Source organism: Vicia villosa, unplaced genomic scaffold (genome assembly GCF_029867415.1).
Source record: "Vicia villosa cultivar HV-30 ecotype Madison, WI unplaced genomic scaffold, Vvil1.0 ctg.000941F_1_1, whole genome shotgun sequence".
NCBI lineage: Eukaryota > Viridiplantae > Streptophyta > Magnoliopsida > Fabales > Fabaceae > Vicia > Vicia villosa.
The window spans coordinates 277,870-298,941 of NW_026705423.1; the positions used below are offsets into that span (position 1 = coordinate 277,870).

Genomic DNA, 21,072 nt, shown 5'->3' on the forward strand with positions numbered 1-21,072 from the left:
TGTGAAATTGGTATAGTTGTTAAAAATATTTTGAAAAATTATTCAGAAGTCAATCACATTAAAATTTTTAATGTGTGAGAACAAATAACAATGACAAATAAAGTACACGCTCTTCAACAAAAATACCTCTTTACACAATTAGACATCAATTCAACTTGGTAAAAGAAGATAAAAGACAAGAAATATAATAACTTGTTTGTCTAGTTCAATCAAACGATCTATTATGGAAAAGATAGCAACTCTCTCTGATTCACTATATTTTTAAAAGTTGTTACAAAAGATTGCAAATAAGTTACAAAGAAATAGTTATCCAATTTTCTATGAGCAAATTCTATTTTCTACCCAATTATTTTTCAATCTCTCAAACTCTCAACATATGAATCACAATTTATTTGTCAATCCCTTTAAATACCTCCAAAGGTTTCCCTCAACCATTGTCTCTCTAAATTTTTTTCCTTGCTAGAATTGTCACCTCTGTCCTATGTCCTTAGTCATAAAATTCTAAAGGTCATGATAACAAAAATTCAAGTGAGACATATTTATACTGTGCAAACTCAATAGATTCATAACAAACTCAAATCACAAACCATTAAAGAATGGATCAACAGACTGAAACAGATAAGTTTAAAATACATTAATTGAGAAAACCAAATAGGATGAATGAAAATCCGAACCGTCCACGGGCCGACTTAAACCGCCGCCGTAGATTTATGATTTCTAGCCGCTGTCTCACAGCGCCGCCAGCCACCTCTGCCGAACCTCCTATCTGAGATTCAGACAACTTCTATCGATCTCCTAATTTCTTTTTAGAACTTTTTGATTTTTACAATTTCAAATTATGTTTTCTTTGTAACTTAATGTTTTAAGACTTATTTAACAAGTTTCTTTTACGCTAACATAACTTATTGGTTTATAAAAATTTGAAGTATAATGATTTTTTGAATATTTGAGTTAAGATTATAAAATTGTCTTTTCTGAAAAGATTTTTTTTAATATTCGGTGAATTCTTATCTACCCAACTCAAAAAGTTGGGTAAGGTTACCTCCTTTGTAAAATGCTTTAAAAACAACAAATATTTATAGTATTTTAATAAATAATTAAATGTATTAAATGAGATGGAATCATAATTGGTTGGAGGTACACTACCAAACTTTTTTTGATGAGTAGAGAAGTTGTCCCATTATGTTTTTTTAGTTAACAAAATGTGAGGAATCAATGAAGAATCTCTTAAATTAAGTAAGAGTAACTTCATAGAGGAGAGATTATTTTTCTTTAATTTAATTTTCGAAGCATTAAAAAAGATGATTGTATTTAAAGAGTTTCCCTAATTGAAAATTTCTGATCATATGAAGTAAAAGAAACAAGCATACAAAATAGAGAATATTTCTTCTAAAAAATATATAAAAAAGAGCAAAACAAAGCAAATTCATTATATGAGATAATCATTTGAAAAAAAGAAAATAGAGCACAAGAAAGAAATATTCTATAGTAGTTATGCCAATAGATATTCAAATATCTATTGAACAGAAATCACAAAGTAAAATACTATTTAACAAAAACATCTCTACATCATTATGCTCTCAAAATTTTCCTTTTGATTCCCCAATAGATCCAAATTACCATGTTTAAACAACTGTATATTGATGAAATTACCAATGCATTCTTACAGAACTTAAGCTATTTCTTGTGGCCATTATTTCCTCAAGTGGAACCCTTTTCTTGACATCAGATCTTTGCTTCGGGGCGCTGCGAGACCTTACCACTCTCGCCTTAGATGAATGAGTATTAGCCATGTAGTTAGGACAGTTAGAGTAAGGCAAGAACATGCTGGTCTCTTCAGAAACGCTCTTCGCCAAAGGAGTATTAGCTTGGGAAGAGTTTGATAACCGAGGAGTGCTATGAGCCGTAAAGAATTTATGCTCGTCATTAACATTATTGAAGCACGAATCAAAATCTTGAGAATGTTGGCATTCGTGAAGTGAAATCCTACGCGAAAGGTGACTTGGAAGGGAGGATGATGTTGTTTCGTAGTAGTGTTGATGCATATCGTCTCTATATTCGGACATTGAAGATCTTGAACTAGACCTGTGAGGATCAATCGCGAGGATTACCCGGTTTGGATCAAATCTACTTGAGCCAGAATTGTGCAGCCATTTATGATCATGTTGTACATTTCGAGTTTCATCAAACATTTGCTACATGAGAAAAATAACAAGAGTGAATAAAGACTAAAGTTTTGAAGAAAATATATCAGATTTAGAATGAAGGAATCAAGAACTAATAAATTACCAAATGTTTTCGTCTATGGATATGTTTCGGACGCGCATTCTCCTTATCAAAGGATCTACGCGCTCGTCGTGAACGAACAACTGCTTGAGCTCTCATCAGAGCTTGAATACTGTGAAGTGTTGCAACAACTCTTTTCCTAACAAGGAAGCCTCTAACAAGAGCTTGTATCTTAACCAATCCTCTTAGTGCTCGAAGAGCTTTTCGCGCCTGAAAGCAACAAATGACACAAAATTTGAATTGAAATACCAACAGACAAACCACATTAATTTTGGAAACAGAAAAAACAGACAACACATGATTAAAAAAACATCCTTAATAGTTAAAACAAATTTAACATGAACTTTTCTAGAATACAAAAGTTGGTCACATTCACATACCAAAAAGCCTCTGAAAAATGATTGAATCTTGACAGCAGCCCTCCACTCCCTGCTACCAAAAAACAATGATCCTCTACTACTGCCATGGCTTAATGACCTTGAAAAAATTGCTTTTTTATTGTACTCATTCTGTTTTTCAGCAACACTGTACCTAGCACTATCAAAACCTTGAACACTTGTTTGACTAATGTGATTTTGATGATCCTTACATGATTGTTTCTTCTCCTTCCTATCTAGAAACAATTGACCTGATTTGTTAATGTGTTTTTTCTCCTTGTCTAGAAACAATGGACCTGATTTGTTACTGTGTTCTTTCTCCTTCTTCATTCCAAACAAACCCTTCAACCATCTTGTAGCTTTTCCCATAATTACACTTTATGTGTCAAAATCTGAAGTAAGAAACAATTTAAAAGTTAGTACACTCTTATGAAAAAAAACAAGTGTGAGTTTCTGTCAAAATAGAGAATCATAAACAAGTGTAACAGCCTAATGAATACAAGTGGTGGTACATAATGCAATATAATATATAGAAAATTGACACATTTTTTTAATATATAAAAGTATGAACAAAGTGGAATTTAGTGCCACAATATCTCCAAATACTAGTAGTTTAGCAGAACCTATACCACAAATATAAACACTAGTATAATAATAAAAAATAATCCGAATCATCAAATTTTAAAATAATGCTACTGTGACGTCAAATTCTAATTCAATAGGCAGAAATCAATATTGCTAGGTTTGATGTAATCACTAACCAGTTTCGATGTAATCACTAACCAGTTTCGATTTATAGTACTCATAGTTGTGTACGTGATTTTCTTAGTACTAGATCGATACTATTAGTATAGAATAAATTAAATATTAACGGACCAAAATTCTGAGACAGACAATGAGCATATGAGACAAAAGTTACAAATTAAAACAAAAGTGATATTGAAAAAGTAGTAATAATCATAAGGAAAAGCCTAAGATCTTCTTAAATTCAAAACAATAGAAACACCAAAAACTACAATGATAATCACAATTACCCTACAAAAAAACACAATCAATTCCTAGTTTCCCATGCTTAGAATTTCACTATTTCTATTCAATCATAAAAACAAATAAAAAAATAACCTCTTTGTTGCTCTTGTGTCAAAGTTCAAAGATATTTGAGCAGTGATGGCAGAAAATTTTCGATGATGACAATGACACTTTCTGTGATAAAGATGATTCAGTTGTTCTGAAACAACATTTGATGAAAATGACCTTTCCTAATAGGGTTAGAAAGATAGAGCAGATGAATGGAATTTTGATGCCAAAAAAATGCAATTTCCAATGTTTTAATTGACTCCTTGGGGTACTAAAAAGTTTATAATGTTTTTTTGGTTATTAATTTTGTTATTATGTTTTATTCAAATTTTGAATATGATTTGTTTGTTACATTTTGAAACTAACCGAGTAGTAATTGACGCATATTTTTTAGGATCATAGTGAATTTTAATTTGAAACGGATGATGATTGATGCATGCACAAAGTGTTATTAAAAGGATATGAACGGACTTGAAAATCATTTAAAGATGTGGGTGTGAAAAAAGTAAAAAAAGTGAGTGGGTTATTAAAAAAACGATTATTTAAATAATTGTTTTGGCAAATTAAGGACAATATTGTAGTTATATATATATATATTATTTTACTTATTTATTTATTTATTTATTATTATGCACTCCAATAACTTTTCATTATTTATTTGTTTTAATATATCACATTTTTAATTATTTAAGAAATAAGAAACTTTCTTCTAATTTCTACCTTTTATGCCACTACTTATGTAACTAGGGTGGTCCGTCCCGTTTAGACTCGTCCAATAAAAGCTCGAAAAAAATAGAATAGGGCAGACATAATTGACGATACGTGCCTAAAACCTCGACTCTTCCTGCAAAAAAAAAAGTGAAGGTGGGGCAAGGAAAGCCCGCGGACACTACACCTTTTGTTAAGAGTCCCACATCGGACAATATATGGCCTGAACATGTCTTTATAAGTGGGGGGGGGGGGCAATCCTCACCCTATAAGTCGGTTTTGTAGGGTTGAGTTCGGCCCAACCACATTTCTTAACATGGTATCAAGAGCCTCGTCTAAGATCCGATGGGCCACCTTCTATGATTTTCGCTATCGGACCACCCACCATTTATTTCCACGCTCTAGTTGTCTAGTCTTGGGCGTGAGGGGGTGTGTTAAGAGTTCCACATCGGACAATATATGGCCTGAACATGTCTTTATAAGTGGGGGGCAATCCTCACCCTATAAGCCGGTTTTGTAGGATTGAGTTAGGCCCAACCACATTTCTTAACACCTTTTAAGTTTAAAAACATAAAAATTTATGTAAATGACCATGTCCGCAAAGGCCTGCGAAAAAACGAGACGGGACAGACATATTAGAGGGTTAGGGTCAAAATCCTTGACACGTTCTGCACTAAAGTGAGGGCAAAACAGACATGTCAAACGGATCGGATCCGTTTTACCACCCCTAATATAAACCGACATTTTTTACTAACCTATATCTTATTCCCACGATTTAAGAAAGTGTCTACTAACATATCCTTTATTTCTATTTTCATGAATTTTTTAACATTTATTTATTTTATTATTTATTATATAATATATTTATTTATTATAATTGACGAAGGAGTATGTTTATCCCACATTTTAAAGTTAAATACTCAAAAAAATTCAAATATCCCAACATTATAATTTACAGTAACTTTTTTTCACTTTAACGAAAATTCTTAAATTATGAAGCCTAGGTTCAAAATATTGATGAGGTTTTATTTATTGCTATTATTTTTATTATATTTTACTAGTAGGAAACCCGTGCTATCGCACGGGTCTGGTTGAGGTTTCACATTACATGTATCCAAATATCACTTGTAAAGTTCTTTTATATAAATCAACTATATATATCTAACCAAAATGCAAACAAATTTTAGTCAATGTTAATCCCAAAAACATAATAGTTAACAATGAAAGAGCTAATAATACATCAATTTTTTTAGCTCTTTATGTAAAAACAATAAACATATGGATTCATTTTACACGTATCAATGACTAAATTATTTTTATTTATTATTTATCTTTAATTTAATGAAAAAAATTAAGATTATTAAAGTTTGACCTGATTCATTATTACAAAATTGATGTCACTCTATATATATATTTTTTTTGTATTCCTTCAACCATGTGTGTTTGGATAATTATAATATATTACACAATTAAGGGGATTAGTCTTAGCACTTAGAATATGCTTTGATGTTGATTTTGGAGAGTTGTTTTGACTCAAACAACCTTTTTCTCTTTAACCTATGTTTTTTAAGCATCACAAAAACTGTTATGAAATTAACTAAAACAATAGAGAGATCAAAGAGAGGTAGAGAAGAAAGAGAGCAATATTATCTTATCTTATTTCAAGTGTGCTTTACATTGTAATATGGGTCTCTATTTATAGGACTCAAGGGAGATAGAAAATCACACATATTAAACACATATTAAGTATGGAATAGGAAGATGAAGAACATGGAGATGGATGGACATCCACTAACATAAATATTCATAACACTCCCCCTTGGATGTCCATTGAGGATATGCCTCGTTAAAACCTTACTAGAAAAAACCCAGTGGGAAAAATTCTAGTGAAGGAAAAAGAGTACAATATCCTTTGAATGTGAATTGCCTCGTTAAAAACCTTACCAGGAAAACCCAATGGGACAAAACCATGGTGAAGGAAAAAAGAGTGCAAAACATATGTATTTCTCCCCCTCATGCAGACATTTACATGTGAGACGATATTCTTTGTAGTTGTTTCTAGAAATGTCTTCTTCGAAGTGACTTCATGTAGTGGTAATAGTAATGCGGGATTTGATGAAGTTGTTTCCATGAGTTGTTTCATAGATCTCCATGAAATGGTTGTACCATCACATGTAAACAAATAGCCTGTTTCTGATCTACTATTGTGAGAATCTGACAAGTAACCAGCATCTCTAAGATAACGAAGTATATGTTTGACTCCGTTCAAATGTCTTCATGTAGGTGAATAATAGTATCTTGGTAATAGATTGACCACAAACGATATATCAAGACGTGTATAATTAGCAAGGTACATTAGTGCTCCAATTGCACTAAGATATGGTACTTCAGGACCAAACAATTTTTGTAATCATTTTCTTGAGGCCTGAAAAGATCTTTCTCTACATCTAATGATATAACAATCATTGGAGTAGACAACGAATGAGATTTGTCCATATAGAAGTGTTTCAACACTTTTCTATATAATCTTCCTGGTGTACAAATACTCCATTGTCCAAATTCTCAATTTGTAAGGCTAGACATAATTTTTGTTTTTCCTAGGTCATTCATCTCAAACTCTTTCTTTAAGGAATTTATAGCTTTTGGAAGCTCTTCAGGAGTTCCAATAATATGTATCACATTCACATAGATAATTAGTATTGCAAATTCTTTTCCACATCATTTTATGAAAATACAAGTACAAATTGAATTATTTGTATATTCATCATTTAGTAAATATTCACTGAGGCGATTATACCACATGCATCCAGATTCTTTCAACTCATACAGAGACTTGTTCAATTTGATGTAGTAATTTTCTCGAGATCCATAATTACGTGCCTCTGGTATATTGAACCCTTCAGGGAGTTTCAGGTAAATGTCACTATTAAGTGAATCAATAAATAAGATGTCATTACACCCATCATGTTCAAATTATGCCCTTCATGTGTTACAAGGCTAATTAATTATCAAAAATCGATTGAATCAACTACAGGTGAATATATCAAAATCAATCTTAGGTCTTTGTGAAAATCATTGAGCAGTAAATCAAACTTTATATCATTCTTATTTTTCTTTTTCACAAAAACTCATTTATATCACATTAATTTCACATCTTGAGGTGTTCGGACTACAGGTCCAAAAGTGAGTTACTTGTAAAGTGAGTTTAGTTCTTCTTCAATTGAATATATTTATTTTGGCCAATTCTCACTTAGTCTACAATCTTTAATAGACTTTGACTCATGATCCTCGTTATCATTGATCACTTTTAGCGCTATATTGTATACAAAGACATTGTCAATATTGACTTTATTCAGTTATCTCAATTTCGGTTCCATTTCATCCATGACATAATTTATCGAGATCTCTTTATTTTATATTTCAAGTACTTGATTTATTCTTCTGGAACTGAAAATTAAATTATGTCAAAGTGCTCTAAGCATTTTCATATCCTCACTTGGGTCATCTTTAGTTTCTTTTCTTAGTAGAGGATTTTTAACATTGGAACCAACTTTCATACCACGCTTCAGGCGCAACAACAACTCATTTGCATTATTATATTATCCAATAAGAGAATCCACTTTGAGTGGAGTATTATCAGCTGATAATTTATTTCATAAACTTTGCAAATGAATAATATTGTGAACATTTGGTTCATATTGAATTGTACGAGGATCAAGACAACAATTTAGTTTAAATTGTTCATTTGAACTTCTTGTTCATGATTTCAGCTGCTTATTCTCTCCCCCTAATATTGAGAAAATTAATTTATCAAGTGATAATGAGCCTACTGGGCTGAAATCAAGTATTTGATTATTTTCTCAAATTATATCCTCAAAATTGAGATTCATATTAATTATATTTTTCCAATATTCTTTCAAGACTCATCTTAATGTATTATATTGGAGCAATTGGAATATACACAACACATCCAAATATTCACTTAGATGAGAAGTATTATAATAAATTAGTGAGGAGTAAGATATAGTATCTTGTTGGCTTAATGCGAATAAATATCTTAATATCATACTTTGGGTGTTTCAAATATATAATTTAGAATTGATGATCTCATAAGTATCAACCATATAATTAACTTTAGACGTCTAAATAATGGATCTTCGGGTCCATTTTCTTTTTATGAACATATATTACATGATATTCAATATCAATTTTAATAATATATGTGATACATATACAGGAATTTCTAAAAAATCCAAAAAACAAGATCTTAGTCTAATTAGTTGAGAAAATAATTTCACAAACTTCTGGTTGTGAGTAGAGACATATGCATGATATTTTAGTTAGGGGTGGCAAACGGGCATGCCCGCGCCCGTTTAGCCCGCCCCGCAAAAGCCCGCAAATAAACGGGGCGGGGCGGGGCGGGCATAGTTGAAGATGCAGGCCTAAAACCTAGCCCCGCCCCGCAAAAAAGTGAGGGCGGGGCGGGCAAAGCCCGCGGGCATTGCACCTTTTAAGCCTAAAAACATAAAAATTTATGAAAATGCACATGCCCGCAAAAGCCCGCGTTGAAAACGGGGCGGGGCGGGGCGGTCACATTAGAGGGTGAGGGCCTAAAACCTTGGCCCGCCCCGCACTAAAGTGCGGGTAAAACGGGCATGCCCAACGGGCCGGGCCCGTTTTGCCACCCCTAATTTTAGTCGATGCAACAATTAGTGTCATAAAATCGTAATTTCTCAAATTTTTATTTTCCTTTAGAAACACACAAAAATGGACTGGATTGAAGAAACTTCTGGTTCTTCAATACAAATTATCCGCGTCATATTAAATCCGAGATGACCCAACCGGTTTTACCAACGACACATTTAAGTGTAATTTGTAAACTACAGGTTTACAATGACATGTGCTTCAATTGTACTAATATAAGTGTAGTACAAGCCCGGGAAAAAAAACTGTAGCTTTTCTATTACCCATTTTCTGTCCAAATTGTGTTGTGTAATACAAAGATATTCGATACCTCCAATATAAGTCAAAACCCATATAATAGTATTTCATTATTAAACGCTTTAATCAAATACATTCATATCGATTAAGAAAAATAATTCTTTAAGTAATTCTCTTGAGATATCTTAACATTAGTTTAAGAGAGGTTTTTTTTTTTGTATAGTTCTTCAGGAACTCAATCACAATCACAATTTTTTTATAGTTCTTCAGAAACTCAATCACATTTTGCAGTTCTTCAGGAACTCAATCACAAATCGTTTACTAATAAAAATAATAATATTTATAATCCTTCTGGGATGCACGTTATTCATGCAATTCTTCAGGAATGCATGAAAATTACAATTGTTGTTTTCTTAAAAATTGAACAAACATTCTTTAAGTAATCCTTCAGGGATGCATCAAGAACTTATCGATGATAGACAACTTTAAAATATATAATTGTGTTAATTAAACAAAATTTTCAGTGAAATCTTATACAAAAAAATAATAGAATAGCATGCTAAAATTTAATCTATAAGATGAAGAAAAATCTTAAAAACTTACTCGAAAGAGAAGAAACATGATTATGCAAATTGATCATAAAATCGCTCACACGGTAGAGTTTCGTGCTGATAACGTGTTATGAAATTAACTAAAACAATAGAGAGATCAAAGAGAGGTAGAGAAGAAAGAGAGCAATATTATCTTATCTTATTTCAAGTGTGCTTTACATTGTAATATGGGTCTCTATTTATAGGACTCAAGGGAGATAGAAAATCACACATATTAAACACATATTAAGTATGGAATAGGAAGATGAAGAACATGGAGATGGATGGACATCCACTAACATAAATATTCATAACAATTTTTTTAATAAATATATTATTGAAGAAATTGAATTGTGATACATTGGGACTTGATCCTCTCCTTCATTTTTCTCTCATTCCCTCTCCATCCTCTCTATCTCTCTCTTAATCTTACTCTCACTCATCATTAAAAAACAAAATATAATCAAGAGAGATAATGAAATTAAGAGAGAAATAGAGATGATGGAGAGAGAAGGAGAGAAAAATGAAGGAGATGATACAAAGTGGTGATACATTGATGTTAAAGATGAATTGATGTATATAATGTCATCTATAGAATATTCTAATTTTTTTTGTCTCTTTCACAATGATAATAATATTTCTATTATGTTTTAGTTTGATTTTGAGATATGAAAATCTAATTTCTATTTAACCCTATACCATTTGTAGAAGAAAATAGAAAAGAGACTAGTTCATTATCTTTTGTTTTATGCACAAGAATAAGGGGTTTTATGCACAAAAATCTAATTTCTATTTAACCCTATACCATTTTGTTAAAAATAAAGATTAATTTTGCAAAAAAACAAAACAAAACATGGGCGAGAATAGCATAAAAAACTAAAAAAAAAAACTAAAATAGTAATTTTTAAAATAAAAAGATCAAAATAAAAAAATAAAATAGGAGAACTAAAATTGCAATTAAACCTATTATAAATTTATAATATTAATTATATTTTTTTTATGTATGATTGATTAACATCCTTAATAGTCAAGGTTTTCATTATCTATTTATAACTATAATTAAAAACTATCAATCATAAGTTTATACACCAACTCCCGATATCAATTCTCTCTATATTCTCACACTATTTTTTTTTGCATATTGTAAAAAATTTCTCTTTCATATTTATTTTTAATTATAATATTTTATTATTATTATTATTATTATTATTATTATTATTATTATTATTATTATTATTTAATTTGATGTAAGATACCTTTAAAAAAATTCTCGGCATTGTTGTTTTGGCCGACTATGTATAAAATTCAAGATTTTTTATATGTCTATAAATAAATTTAATTTTCTTTTTAGTTATTGAATATATTATATTAAATTTTGTTTAAGCGAGTATTTAATTTTACACATATTATTACAATTCTATAGTAAGATCTTTAACTTCTTCTCGTGCATCGCATAGGTTAAAAATACTAATTTATGTTTAAAAATGGTAATCTTATTAAAAATATATGAATTTGCTTTAGTAAAAAAAAGATATAATATTGCTTTAGTAAAAAATTGATTAGACAAAAACTAATTGATTTTTTTCAAAGAAACTAATTGATTTTTTAAGGACCATTAGAGATATCGAGTGGGCACGATCTCGGGTCGCCTGAACTAAATTCCTATCAATTGCTAATTCACCTTTCTAATACGTGACATATGATATGATGTGTTCTTGAAAGGGTCACTTTTGATAAATTCTGCTCAAATGGACAACGCTAAAGATGGAGGATCAGTCAACAAACAACCTGACTTGGATGACACCAATTATGATTATTGAAAAACTAAAATGGTTGTCTTTCTCAAATCCATGGACGGTAAAACATAGAAAGTTGTGAATTGTGATAAAAGGGTGGAAACATCCCGTGGTTACTTCTGAAGATGGTATAACAAGCTTGATACCAGAAGTTGAGTGGACTGGTGCTAAAGATAATGAAGCTCTTGAAAACTCCAAGGCTTTGAATGTTGTCTTCAATGGTGTGGACAAGAACATGTTCAAATGGGTCAACACATGTTTTGAAGCTAAAAAATCATGGGAGATTCTCAAAATTGAACATGAAGCCACATCTAAAGTTTGTATGTTAAGGTTGTAGCTTCTTACAACAAAGTTAGAGAATATGAGAATGAATGAAGACGAGTCTATTTGTGACTTTCATATCATATTGCATGATATTTCCAACACTTATTTTTCCTTAGGTGAAGAAATTTCATCTCATCATTCATGGCCTTCAGCCACTCAATCTTATTTTGACTCCTGACAACTTCCTTGTAGTCTCTAGACTATTCATCAAGGACCTCATTTGTAGAGATTAAAGCAAAGGTTATGAGATCTACATAATCAAGTCTCTGAGGTGGCTTAATGACTCTTCTCAAACAGTCTCTAGCCCACAGGTAGTCATTATCAATTTCCTATAGAATTTACCAAATACACAAGGTTCATAAAACTCCAGCTTTTCGACATTGTCACCACATAGCAGATTTTGTTTCGACAATTTGACCTTGACTCTTTCACTGATATGGCCAAGTCAGTTATGTTATAACTCAGTTTTCGACACATTTTATGGATGCCACGTCTGCTTAACCACTTACAACCTCAACCTCAACCTCAAGGGTATGCAGGCATTGCCTTTTGATGCCTCTCAAGACTTCCTTCGACCCCTTCATTACCCTTAGGATACTTTACTCACTTTTGAAAATATATCATTTCTTGTCAAGTTCACCAAGAGAAATCAAATTTCTCTTCAGATCAAATACATACCTGACACCAGTCAATAGCTTTATTGACTCATCCTGGAGCTTGAATCTTACATATTCAATTTCTACAATTTTGCAGGCTTTGTTGTTTCCCAACAGCATTGATCCACCATCTTGAACACAAGATTCCTCAAACACATCTTTGTTTGGAGTCATGTGCCAAGTATAACCTGAATCTATTATTCGTTCCTTGCAAGAATGGCTGCTCGAAACTACAAGAACGCCAGATGATTCAAAATTATCTTGCACAATGGTTGCATTACCAGTGTCCTTTCCACCATGATTGTTTTATCGATCTTAGAACACTTTTCGTGTGTGATCCTCCTTCTTACAGTGATTACACTTAATTGTAGAAGTATCACCATCATAAAATTTCTGCTGACCTTTACCTTTTTTCCAAACTTACCATCTTTCTTCGAGAATTTCCCTTTAACGGACAAAAATTCACCAACATACGATAGTTTAGGCTCTTTTCGTTTGTTCAAATATTTTGAGTACAAGGCAAATTGAACTTCTTCAAAAGTCAAGGAATATCTTCCATACAAGATAGTTTTTTTTAATTGAGAATGAGAACATGGTAAAGCACACAACATAAACAACACTTGATCTTTATCATCGATCTTGACATCGATATTTTCAAGATTAAGAATCATCTTGTTGAACTATCCAAGTGCTCAACCAAGACTTTGTCTTCACTCATCTTGAATAAATACAGAGTTTGGTTCAGGTAGAGGCGTTAGACCAATGATTTGATCATGTACAAAATTTCGAGTTTCGACCACACACCCGCCACTGTCTTCTCCCTCGACACCTTCAGGAGAACCTTATCACCAAGGCTCAAAACGATGGATCTATGGGCTCTCCCTACCATATTCATTTTCTCCTTCTCCGTTAGCGCATCATCAATGGTTGCGGCTCCCTTCAACGCTTCTAGCAAACCCTGTTGAATAAGAAGGGTTTACATCTTCAAGTATCACAAACCAAAATCATTCACACCGGTAAATTTCTCAATCTCATACTTCATTGACAACATCTTCTTCTCCATGATCACCGCACTGGTTTAAAGTAACAAAGTGTCGTCAAGAAAAAACACTAGAAACCCTATTAGGTTTCACAAAAGAGAGATAAGAGGGAAGAAGAAGAAAATAACTGAATTGGTTGTAACTGTTTTTCTATTCACTTTCTCTATTATGGTATATGATTACAAATGAATAACAACAATCATTATCACTCAACAACCTGAGAGAATTAGTCTACTTACAGACTACTAAGCTAACTTAGACTACAAGCTAACTTAAACAATTGGGGGGGTAAACAAACATGCCCAATTCGACATGCTAACAAACCTAGCATTATCGACTACTGCATGCTAGAAAACTCGACTACAACATGCAGGACTTCGACATCAACATGTGAAAAAACTTCGATAACATGCTCAATTTCTATTGAACTAAAAAGCTATCCCTGTCGAGATATTAGAATTGGATCTAAAATCTCACAAAATTATCTTTTAAAAGAATCAAACACACGACCTTTACTCAAACCTAAGGACACTCGCCACTATGCTAGTTGCAATATTATGCTTATTTATGAAACAAAGTATAAATAATTGTTTTAATATTTATCAATACTTATATAAAAAAGAAAATTTTGAAATGTTTGGGTGTGCCACGTAATCTTTTGTTAACCGAATTTAATAGTAGGAACCAATAGTATAGATTTAAAATTTTAGGGGACCAATTTTTGAATGAAAATTTTCAGAAACTAAAAATAAAACTTCATATATTTTAGGGGGCAATAACTTATGTGTTGAAATATTAGGTTTAATATTAAATATAATCCAAGTTGAGTTGGCCCAAGCCCAATTAGGATTGTATATAAATAGTCATAGGTTATATCCTTATTTGTACAATAAACTGTGGAATACTATTTCGACAAGATTCTGAAGGAAAGAAATCAATAGTAAATTATTTTTCAGATTCTGATTGGTGTGGAGATAAGGAAGATCGAAGAAGCACAACTGGATATTTCTTTTAAGTATTTGGTGCCCCAATCTCATGGTGTTCGAAGAAGAAAATGTGGTGACATTGTTTTCATGTGAAGCTGGATATATAGTAGGATCCCATGCGGCATGTCAAGCAATTTGGATCAGAACTTCACTTGAAGAAATGGAAGTCGAAGTGAAGAAACTGTTTGTGTTGCAAACCGACAACAAGTCAGCCATAAATCTGGCGAAGAATTTAGTTCTGCATGGAAGGAGTAAGCATATCGAAGCAATATTTCACTTCTTGAGGGAGAAGGTGAATCAAGGTGAACTTGAAGTTAGGCATTGCTCAAGTGAAGCATAGTTGACCGATTTTTTCACTAAAGGATTGACAGATTCTTGAATTTGAGAAAGAAATTAGGAATAATTCAGTTCGATTATGAATAGTGTAGGTTCGACAACTTGAATTATGAGGGATGTGTTGAAATATTAGGTTTAATATTAAATATAAACCAAGTTGAGTAAGCCTAAACCCAATTAGGATTGTATATAAATAGTCATAGGTTGTATCCTTATTTGTACAATTCAAGTGAATAATATAATCCTTATTTCCTTTATTATTCTCTCTTTCTCTCCTCACTAAAAGTGCATCACGCACTAACATTAACATTATGGAATCCATAATTAAAATATCATATACTCATACCTCAGTAAAATTCTCATAGTGGCGAAAGAGATATATCTATATGACCTGAGTAAAAATTCTCATGGTAGCAGAAGAGATATATCTATATGACCTTTGTGAAAGGCACTGACATCATCAAATCGCAACCTCTTCCATTGAGTGTGTACTTCATTCAAATAAATGAGTTTATTTTGCAACAATTTATGAGCAATTATACATGGAAAAATGTTAAACAATTTAATGAAAACCGGATGGGACATATATATATATATATATATATATATATATATATATATATATATATATATATATATATATATATATATATATATATATATATATATATATATTATAGTTTTGGAATCAACAATGAATATGTAGATGTACACATACTTTTATTTAACCAAGTATTTAATATTGTTAGAAAAATTAATTCAAGTCAAATGGATCGAGGCTAGAATCGTGAACGAAATCACTTTCCTTTTAAATATTTCAAGTACTCACAATATGTCTTAGAGTTGGAACGCAGGAATACCTAGGATAATTCAGCCTTTTATCAAGTTTACGTAAGACCGACGAAAACTCGGATGTAGCGAAGAGTGTCTGGAATTTTAGTGAAGATGATAGGCTTATCAAATGATATTTTTTGTTGTTAATTTATGAATCCAGAATGAGGTTTTTATAGGCCACTTTAGTATTGTTTCATAAGGTAGCGACCCTTGGCGAAACAATTCCATTTTCCAAAATTTACAATGCTTGGCCTACTGCAACCTTTACCAAGAGTTGTATGTTTTCATTCCGCCACACTTCATGAAGTGTTGTCTATTTCTGATTCAAATTACAAACAGCCTATTGCAACACTTTGAAGGCGGAGAAAAACACAAGAAATGGGGGATTTAAATGTGTTCTTTATCAAATTAAAGTTCCCTTTCTCTAAATTATTTTCTTTCTCTTAGTATCTCATCTTCTGGATATGCTTTAATGTTGCGGAAGCATGTTTGGAATGGAGTTGCATAACCAATGAAATATTCATTTTAACTTCTTTATATCATCAGAACTTCTGACTTGTCTCAGTACAGTTCTGAAGATATTCTACGTGAATGTTCTGAGTTAAATGAATTGTACAGAAAGTAAAAGACACGTTCATTTTTATCCTGGTTCACCTTCTGAATAAGGCTACCTCCAGTCCACCCTCCTCAGGTGATTTGCCTCTCGACAGAGGACTTAATCCACTATAACCAAACTTGCTTACACCTTCACGATCAACCGTCGATACTAACAACCTGCACGGCCAATTGCTGTGACTAACCCTGCACAAGCTACCCGCGAGTGACTAACCCCTAGATGACTGAATCGTTCAGTGATATCAGCGAGATATAACGTTCATCAATCTAGTAACCCTGCACAAGCCAATAAATCGTGACTAACTGCAATGGACTGTTCAGTGATATGATCCACAGATATAACATCCATTGACTCCTGCACAGCCCACTGCTGTGACTAACCCTGCACAACCAAACTATTGTGACTGACCTTAGGTCATGAACCGTTCAGTGATCCCATCAGGATATAACGTTCATCAATCTTCTGGAGATTACAAGTGCGCTTCTTAGTTAAGCAGGTGATCTCCTATTCTAAATACATATGTTTACGACACACTGACTAGAAGTCACTTCTAGTGCCTAAACAATTTATCAGAAGTTTCCTAAGATATAACAAAATACGAGCTACAACTCTATGTGTTTTACAAATAATTACAAGACAAAATAAATAATCTTGTAGTCTTATTTTCTTCAACTTTTGGATGAGATCTTCTTCTTCTGAAAGCAGATTATGAGCAGTAGTTCTTGTATTGATTGCTTCTTTCAGTTTTGTATTTTCTTGTATGAGTAAGGAGATTAGAGATTCAACTCTTGAATGTAATTCCTTCTTGTAAGACTATCTTCTTTTCTTCTTCATAAGCAGATATGGAGCGACATCTCTTATGTTGATTGCTTCTTGTACTTAGATCTTCATCTTCTTCTTGAATACTGATCATGAATCTTGTTACAGCTGATAACACATTTAATGATCATAAGTAAACATGAAACACTCTCGAGCACCAACTCAGTGTATTCAGTTTCTCTAGTCATTCAATGTGAGCAATATGAGGACTGGTCAAGTATTTGTGGATTCTTCTTAAGTGTTTTTCAACTTCTCGTTAATCCAATGGAGGATAAAGCATAACTTGCAGACTTTTCTATTTCTCACTTAAGATTTACTTCTCATAGGCTAATTCTGTATATTTCAACATTCGTGTTTTCTCATCATACACTTTGTGTATGTTGTCTCTTATTGGTGCAACAAATTTTTCTTATGTTGTTTATGTTTTCACACCTGCTCTCATACAATCTTGCACCAGCACACTTTCTTTCAACGGTTTTGTTGCAATAAAGAGAAATATCAGAGTATAAAATTTTAAGCAAATAGAACATAACGATTCGGAGCGTCACATTCAACAACGAAATCACCACATACATATATCATGCTCAATTACTTAGATACATAGCACACATGTAGGAGAACAATATCGAAATCTTTAATCATTGCCATCAAATTAAGTACTTGCATCGCAGCGGAAAATCATAAGTCAACAACAATACAACTCATGGTGTCAAGGCCAAACACGGCTCAATACATCTAACAAGTCTTAGCATAACATAAGGACAAAGTTCAACAAGGATAAACACAAGAAACAAGACGTAAACAAGTAATCCAACGTTCCCCGAGTGCTACGTATCAGAGCATTGACACACACCGACTCGAGCTATAGGTACACGACTACTCCGCGTCATTACCTGCACGTTACCAACGGAGGGCAACATTCAAACAGAAGGGGTGAGATATCATTCATTATAAAGAAGCGTATGATAATATTCAAAGCGGAGAAATAATCATACATCGGTCACCACCTCTCAACATATATCACTTACTACTATTCACATCATTCAACATCTTACCGACGACAATAATATCAATCTCAATTAAGGCATACATAGGCATTTATCACATATGCTCAACGAAACAACCATCAAATCGACACCAGATAACATTCATGTTATGCACACACAAATATTCAAATACGACTCATCACACGACTTTACTTATGCAACTCGAACAATGCAAATGCATGTGGTACCATTGGAGTAAAACTCCCGTCTCAAATAATTGCCATTGGGCCGTCTCAAACATTCGCCACAAGGGCCGTCTCAAACATTTGCCACTAGGGCCGTCTCAAACAATGCAATGAATGTGACTCAATGATGCACATTCACAATCACACTTAACGACATAATCGACTCAAACAACACAATCCACGTAAACGACATGATCAACTTAAACGACATAATCAATTCCGGATATCCAATGTCAACAAAATCCAATGCAAGAAGATTCCAAGAGTATTCAAAGTTACACTAAGCATATTCAATGGAAAAACATCAATTAGGGCTTCACGTAGGTTCAAACGGCACTTAAAAAGGAGTTACGGTTCAAAAGATACATCATTTCAAAGTTTAGGAAAAATTCTGCAAAACAGGGTTCGCGGCGCCAACAGGAGGTCGCGGCGCGAACTGAGCGAATCCAAAAATTCCCAACTTTCTGCCCAGTGTTGAAAGTATTTTTGGGTAAATATTTTCGGTAATATATCGTATCCACAGGGATTGGTTAATATCACTGCCGTTCTATAGTTGTTTATTTTGAGTTAGGAAAATTGAGTTGATTTATTTTATGATTTTAATAATAGCAAAAGTAAACAATAGATTAAAAGCGAGTAATGAACTGTTGTTAACGATTAGAGAAATATGTTGAACCTTAGGGTTCATCAACCTATTCCTATACAATTATCAATTAATTCACAATTGAACAATCTTTTGAATCATTATCTTCACTTATCCTCAAATAAGATTCCATGTCTGCAAATCAAATTAGATAACTTTTACCGGTATGAGATTCGATCTCTCCAAATATCAATAACAATAATAGTAATTAAGAACGATAATTATGAAAACTCAATCCCAATTCCATCTCTGCAAAGTGGTATTGAATCAATATAGTAACCTAGGGCAAAAGTTAAATCCTTTCTTTCGATCAAAGATTCAACGATAATTTAAGAATAAAAACAAGATTTCTTATTGATAACGAATTCAAACAATTGTTCACAGGAATTAATTAATGGTATTGTATATTCATAGGTTAACTACTACCTTAGATTCAACACGAGGGGTTTAGCTCTCCATAGACATGAAGAACACACAAAGATTAATGGAAGAATTCATCTTCATCAAAGGAATGTCTTCGCTTGATAGAGAATTGGTCTTCAATTGATGATTGTGGCTGCACCTTCAGATTGCTCTCCTAATTTCGCTCTTCCCAAAGTTGTTTTTCTCTTGGAAGCTAGGGCTTTTAAATAAAAGTTTTGGGCTTTTAACGCCGAGGCCGCGGCGCGGCATCGGACTGGCGCGGCGCGCTTCAAAACAGAGATATCTTCGCGGCGCCTCACAGGACTTCCGCGGCGCGCCCTTTGCAATTTCCATCTTTTTCTTCTGCCTTTGAGACTTCCAGCTCTCTTTCCTCCTCATGTTCTTCTCAAGCTTCAATTCAGCTCTAAACCTGCAACAATAACACCCACAAGTGATTCGATTTGCTTTACGCACGAACTCAACTTGTTCAGTTCAATTCTTAATAAAAACCTATGGATTTATCACATTTTGCATTGGTTTGGAGACTAAATTACTTCTATTAACAAATGAATTTACCATTAATTTACTCCTAACAAACTCTCCCCAACTTAGAGTTTTGTTTGTCCCTAAACAAAATTACTTACCTCCAGCAAAGTTTACCGACAATTATGCAACAAGTTTTTCAAAAAGTTTTTCTCAAGTGGTTCCATCCAGTAATTAAGTCAAATACTCCTCTTCTACCTGCAAACTCAGAATATACACATGAAACAAACTTTGAAAACAAATTACCTCCAGAAGTTCAAAACACTACACAATTGCTTGAACCAGCACTAATCACTCTTATCAGAAAATATGATGACTCAAAGAGGGGTTAAACACTCATCCAAACAATTAAATCAACAAAAATCCATATCATACGTTCACCAAATTGCTAGCATCAAGTCTTGTGGAATCTGAGAATCAGAAGGTCTTTCTATGGTTGTAATGTGGTTTAGATTCAAAGAAAAGAAGATAATCAAGGGTTGTTCCTAATATAGGGAAGCATCCAATTCATAACTTATTTCTTTTTCTCTAAAACTCTAATTCCTTTACCTGTCCATCTGTTTTCATTCATTCGTAGCTTGATTCTTCTTTTTCACTTTTTTTTTCAACAATCTTTATATTCAAACGTTGTTACTTCTCTTTTTTTTTTCAAGCTACGACTTCTTTTATCTTTCACCGATTACCATAAGTACTTACTCTTCTTTTGAATGTGACTCTCCCCAACTTGGAGATCAACCTGTATTCAGATTATATGAATGCTCCCCTACTTTCTAAAAAGGTCAAAGAGAAAACACATCACCAAATTTTATGGTTGATGGTCCAGAACAAAACTTTTTATTGAGATCAAAACTCACCAGCTATTTCCTT

General features: G+C 32.8%; 1 protein-coding gene across 1 annotated transcript; it reads right to left on the reverse strand.

Moving 5' to 3' along the window:
* Positions 1 to 1,625: 1,625 nt before the first annotated feature.
* On the reverse strand, positions 1,626 to 3,132 carry LOC131632470 (protein IQ-domain 26-like). Its single transcript, XM_058903211.1, has 3 exons — positions 2,667 to 3,132; positions 2,290 to 2,496; positions 1,626 to 2,195 (listed from the first exon to the last, which is right to left on the reverse strand). The coding sequence occupies exons 1-3, from the start codon at positions 3,030 to 3,032 to the stop codon at positions 1,650 to 1,652; spliced, it is 1,119 nt and encodes a 372-aa protein (XP_058759194.1). The 5' UTR covers positions 3,033 to 3,132; the 3' UTR covers positions 1,626 to 1,649.
* Between the last annotated feature and the right edge of the window lie 17,940 nt (positions 3,133 to 21,072).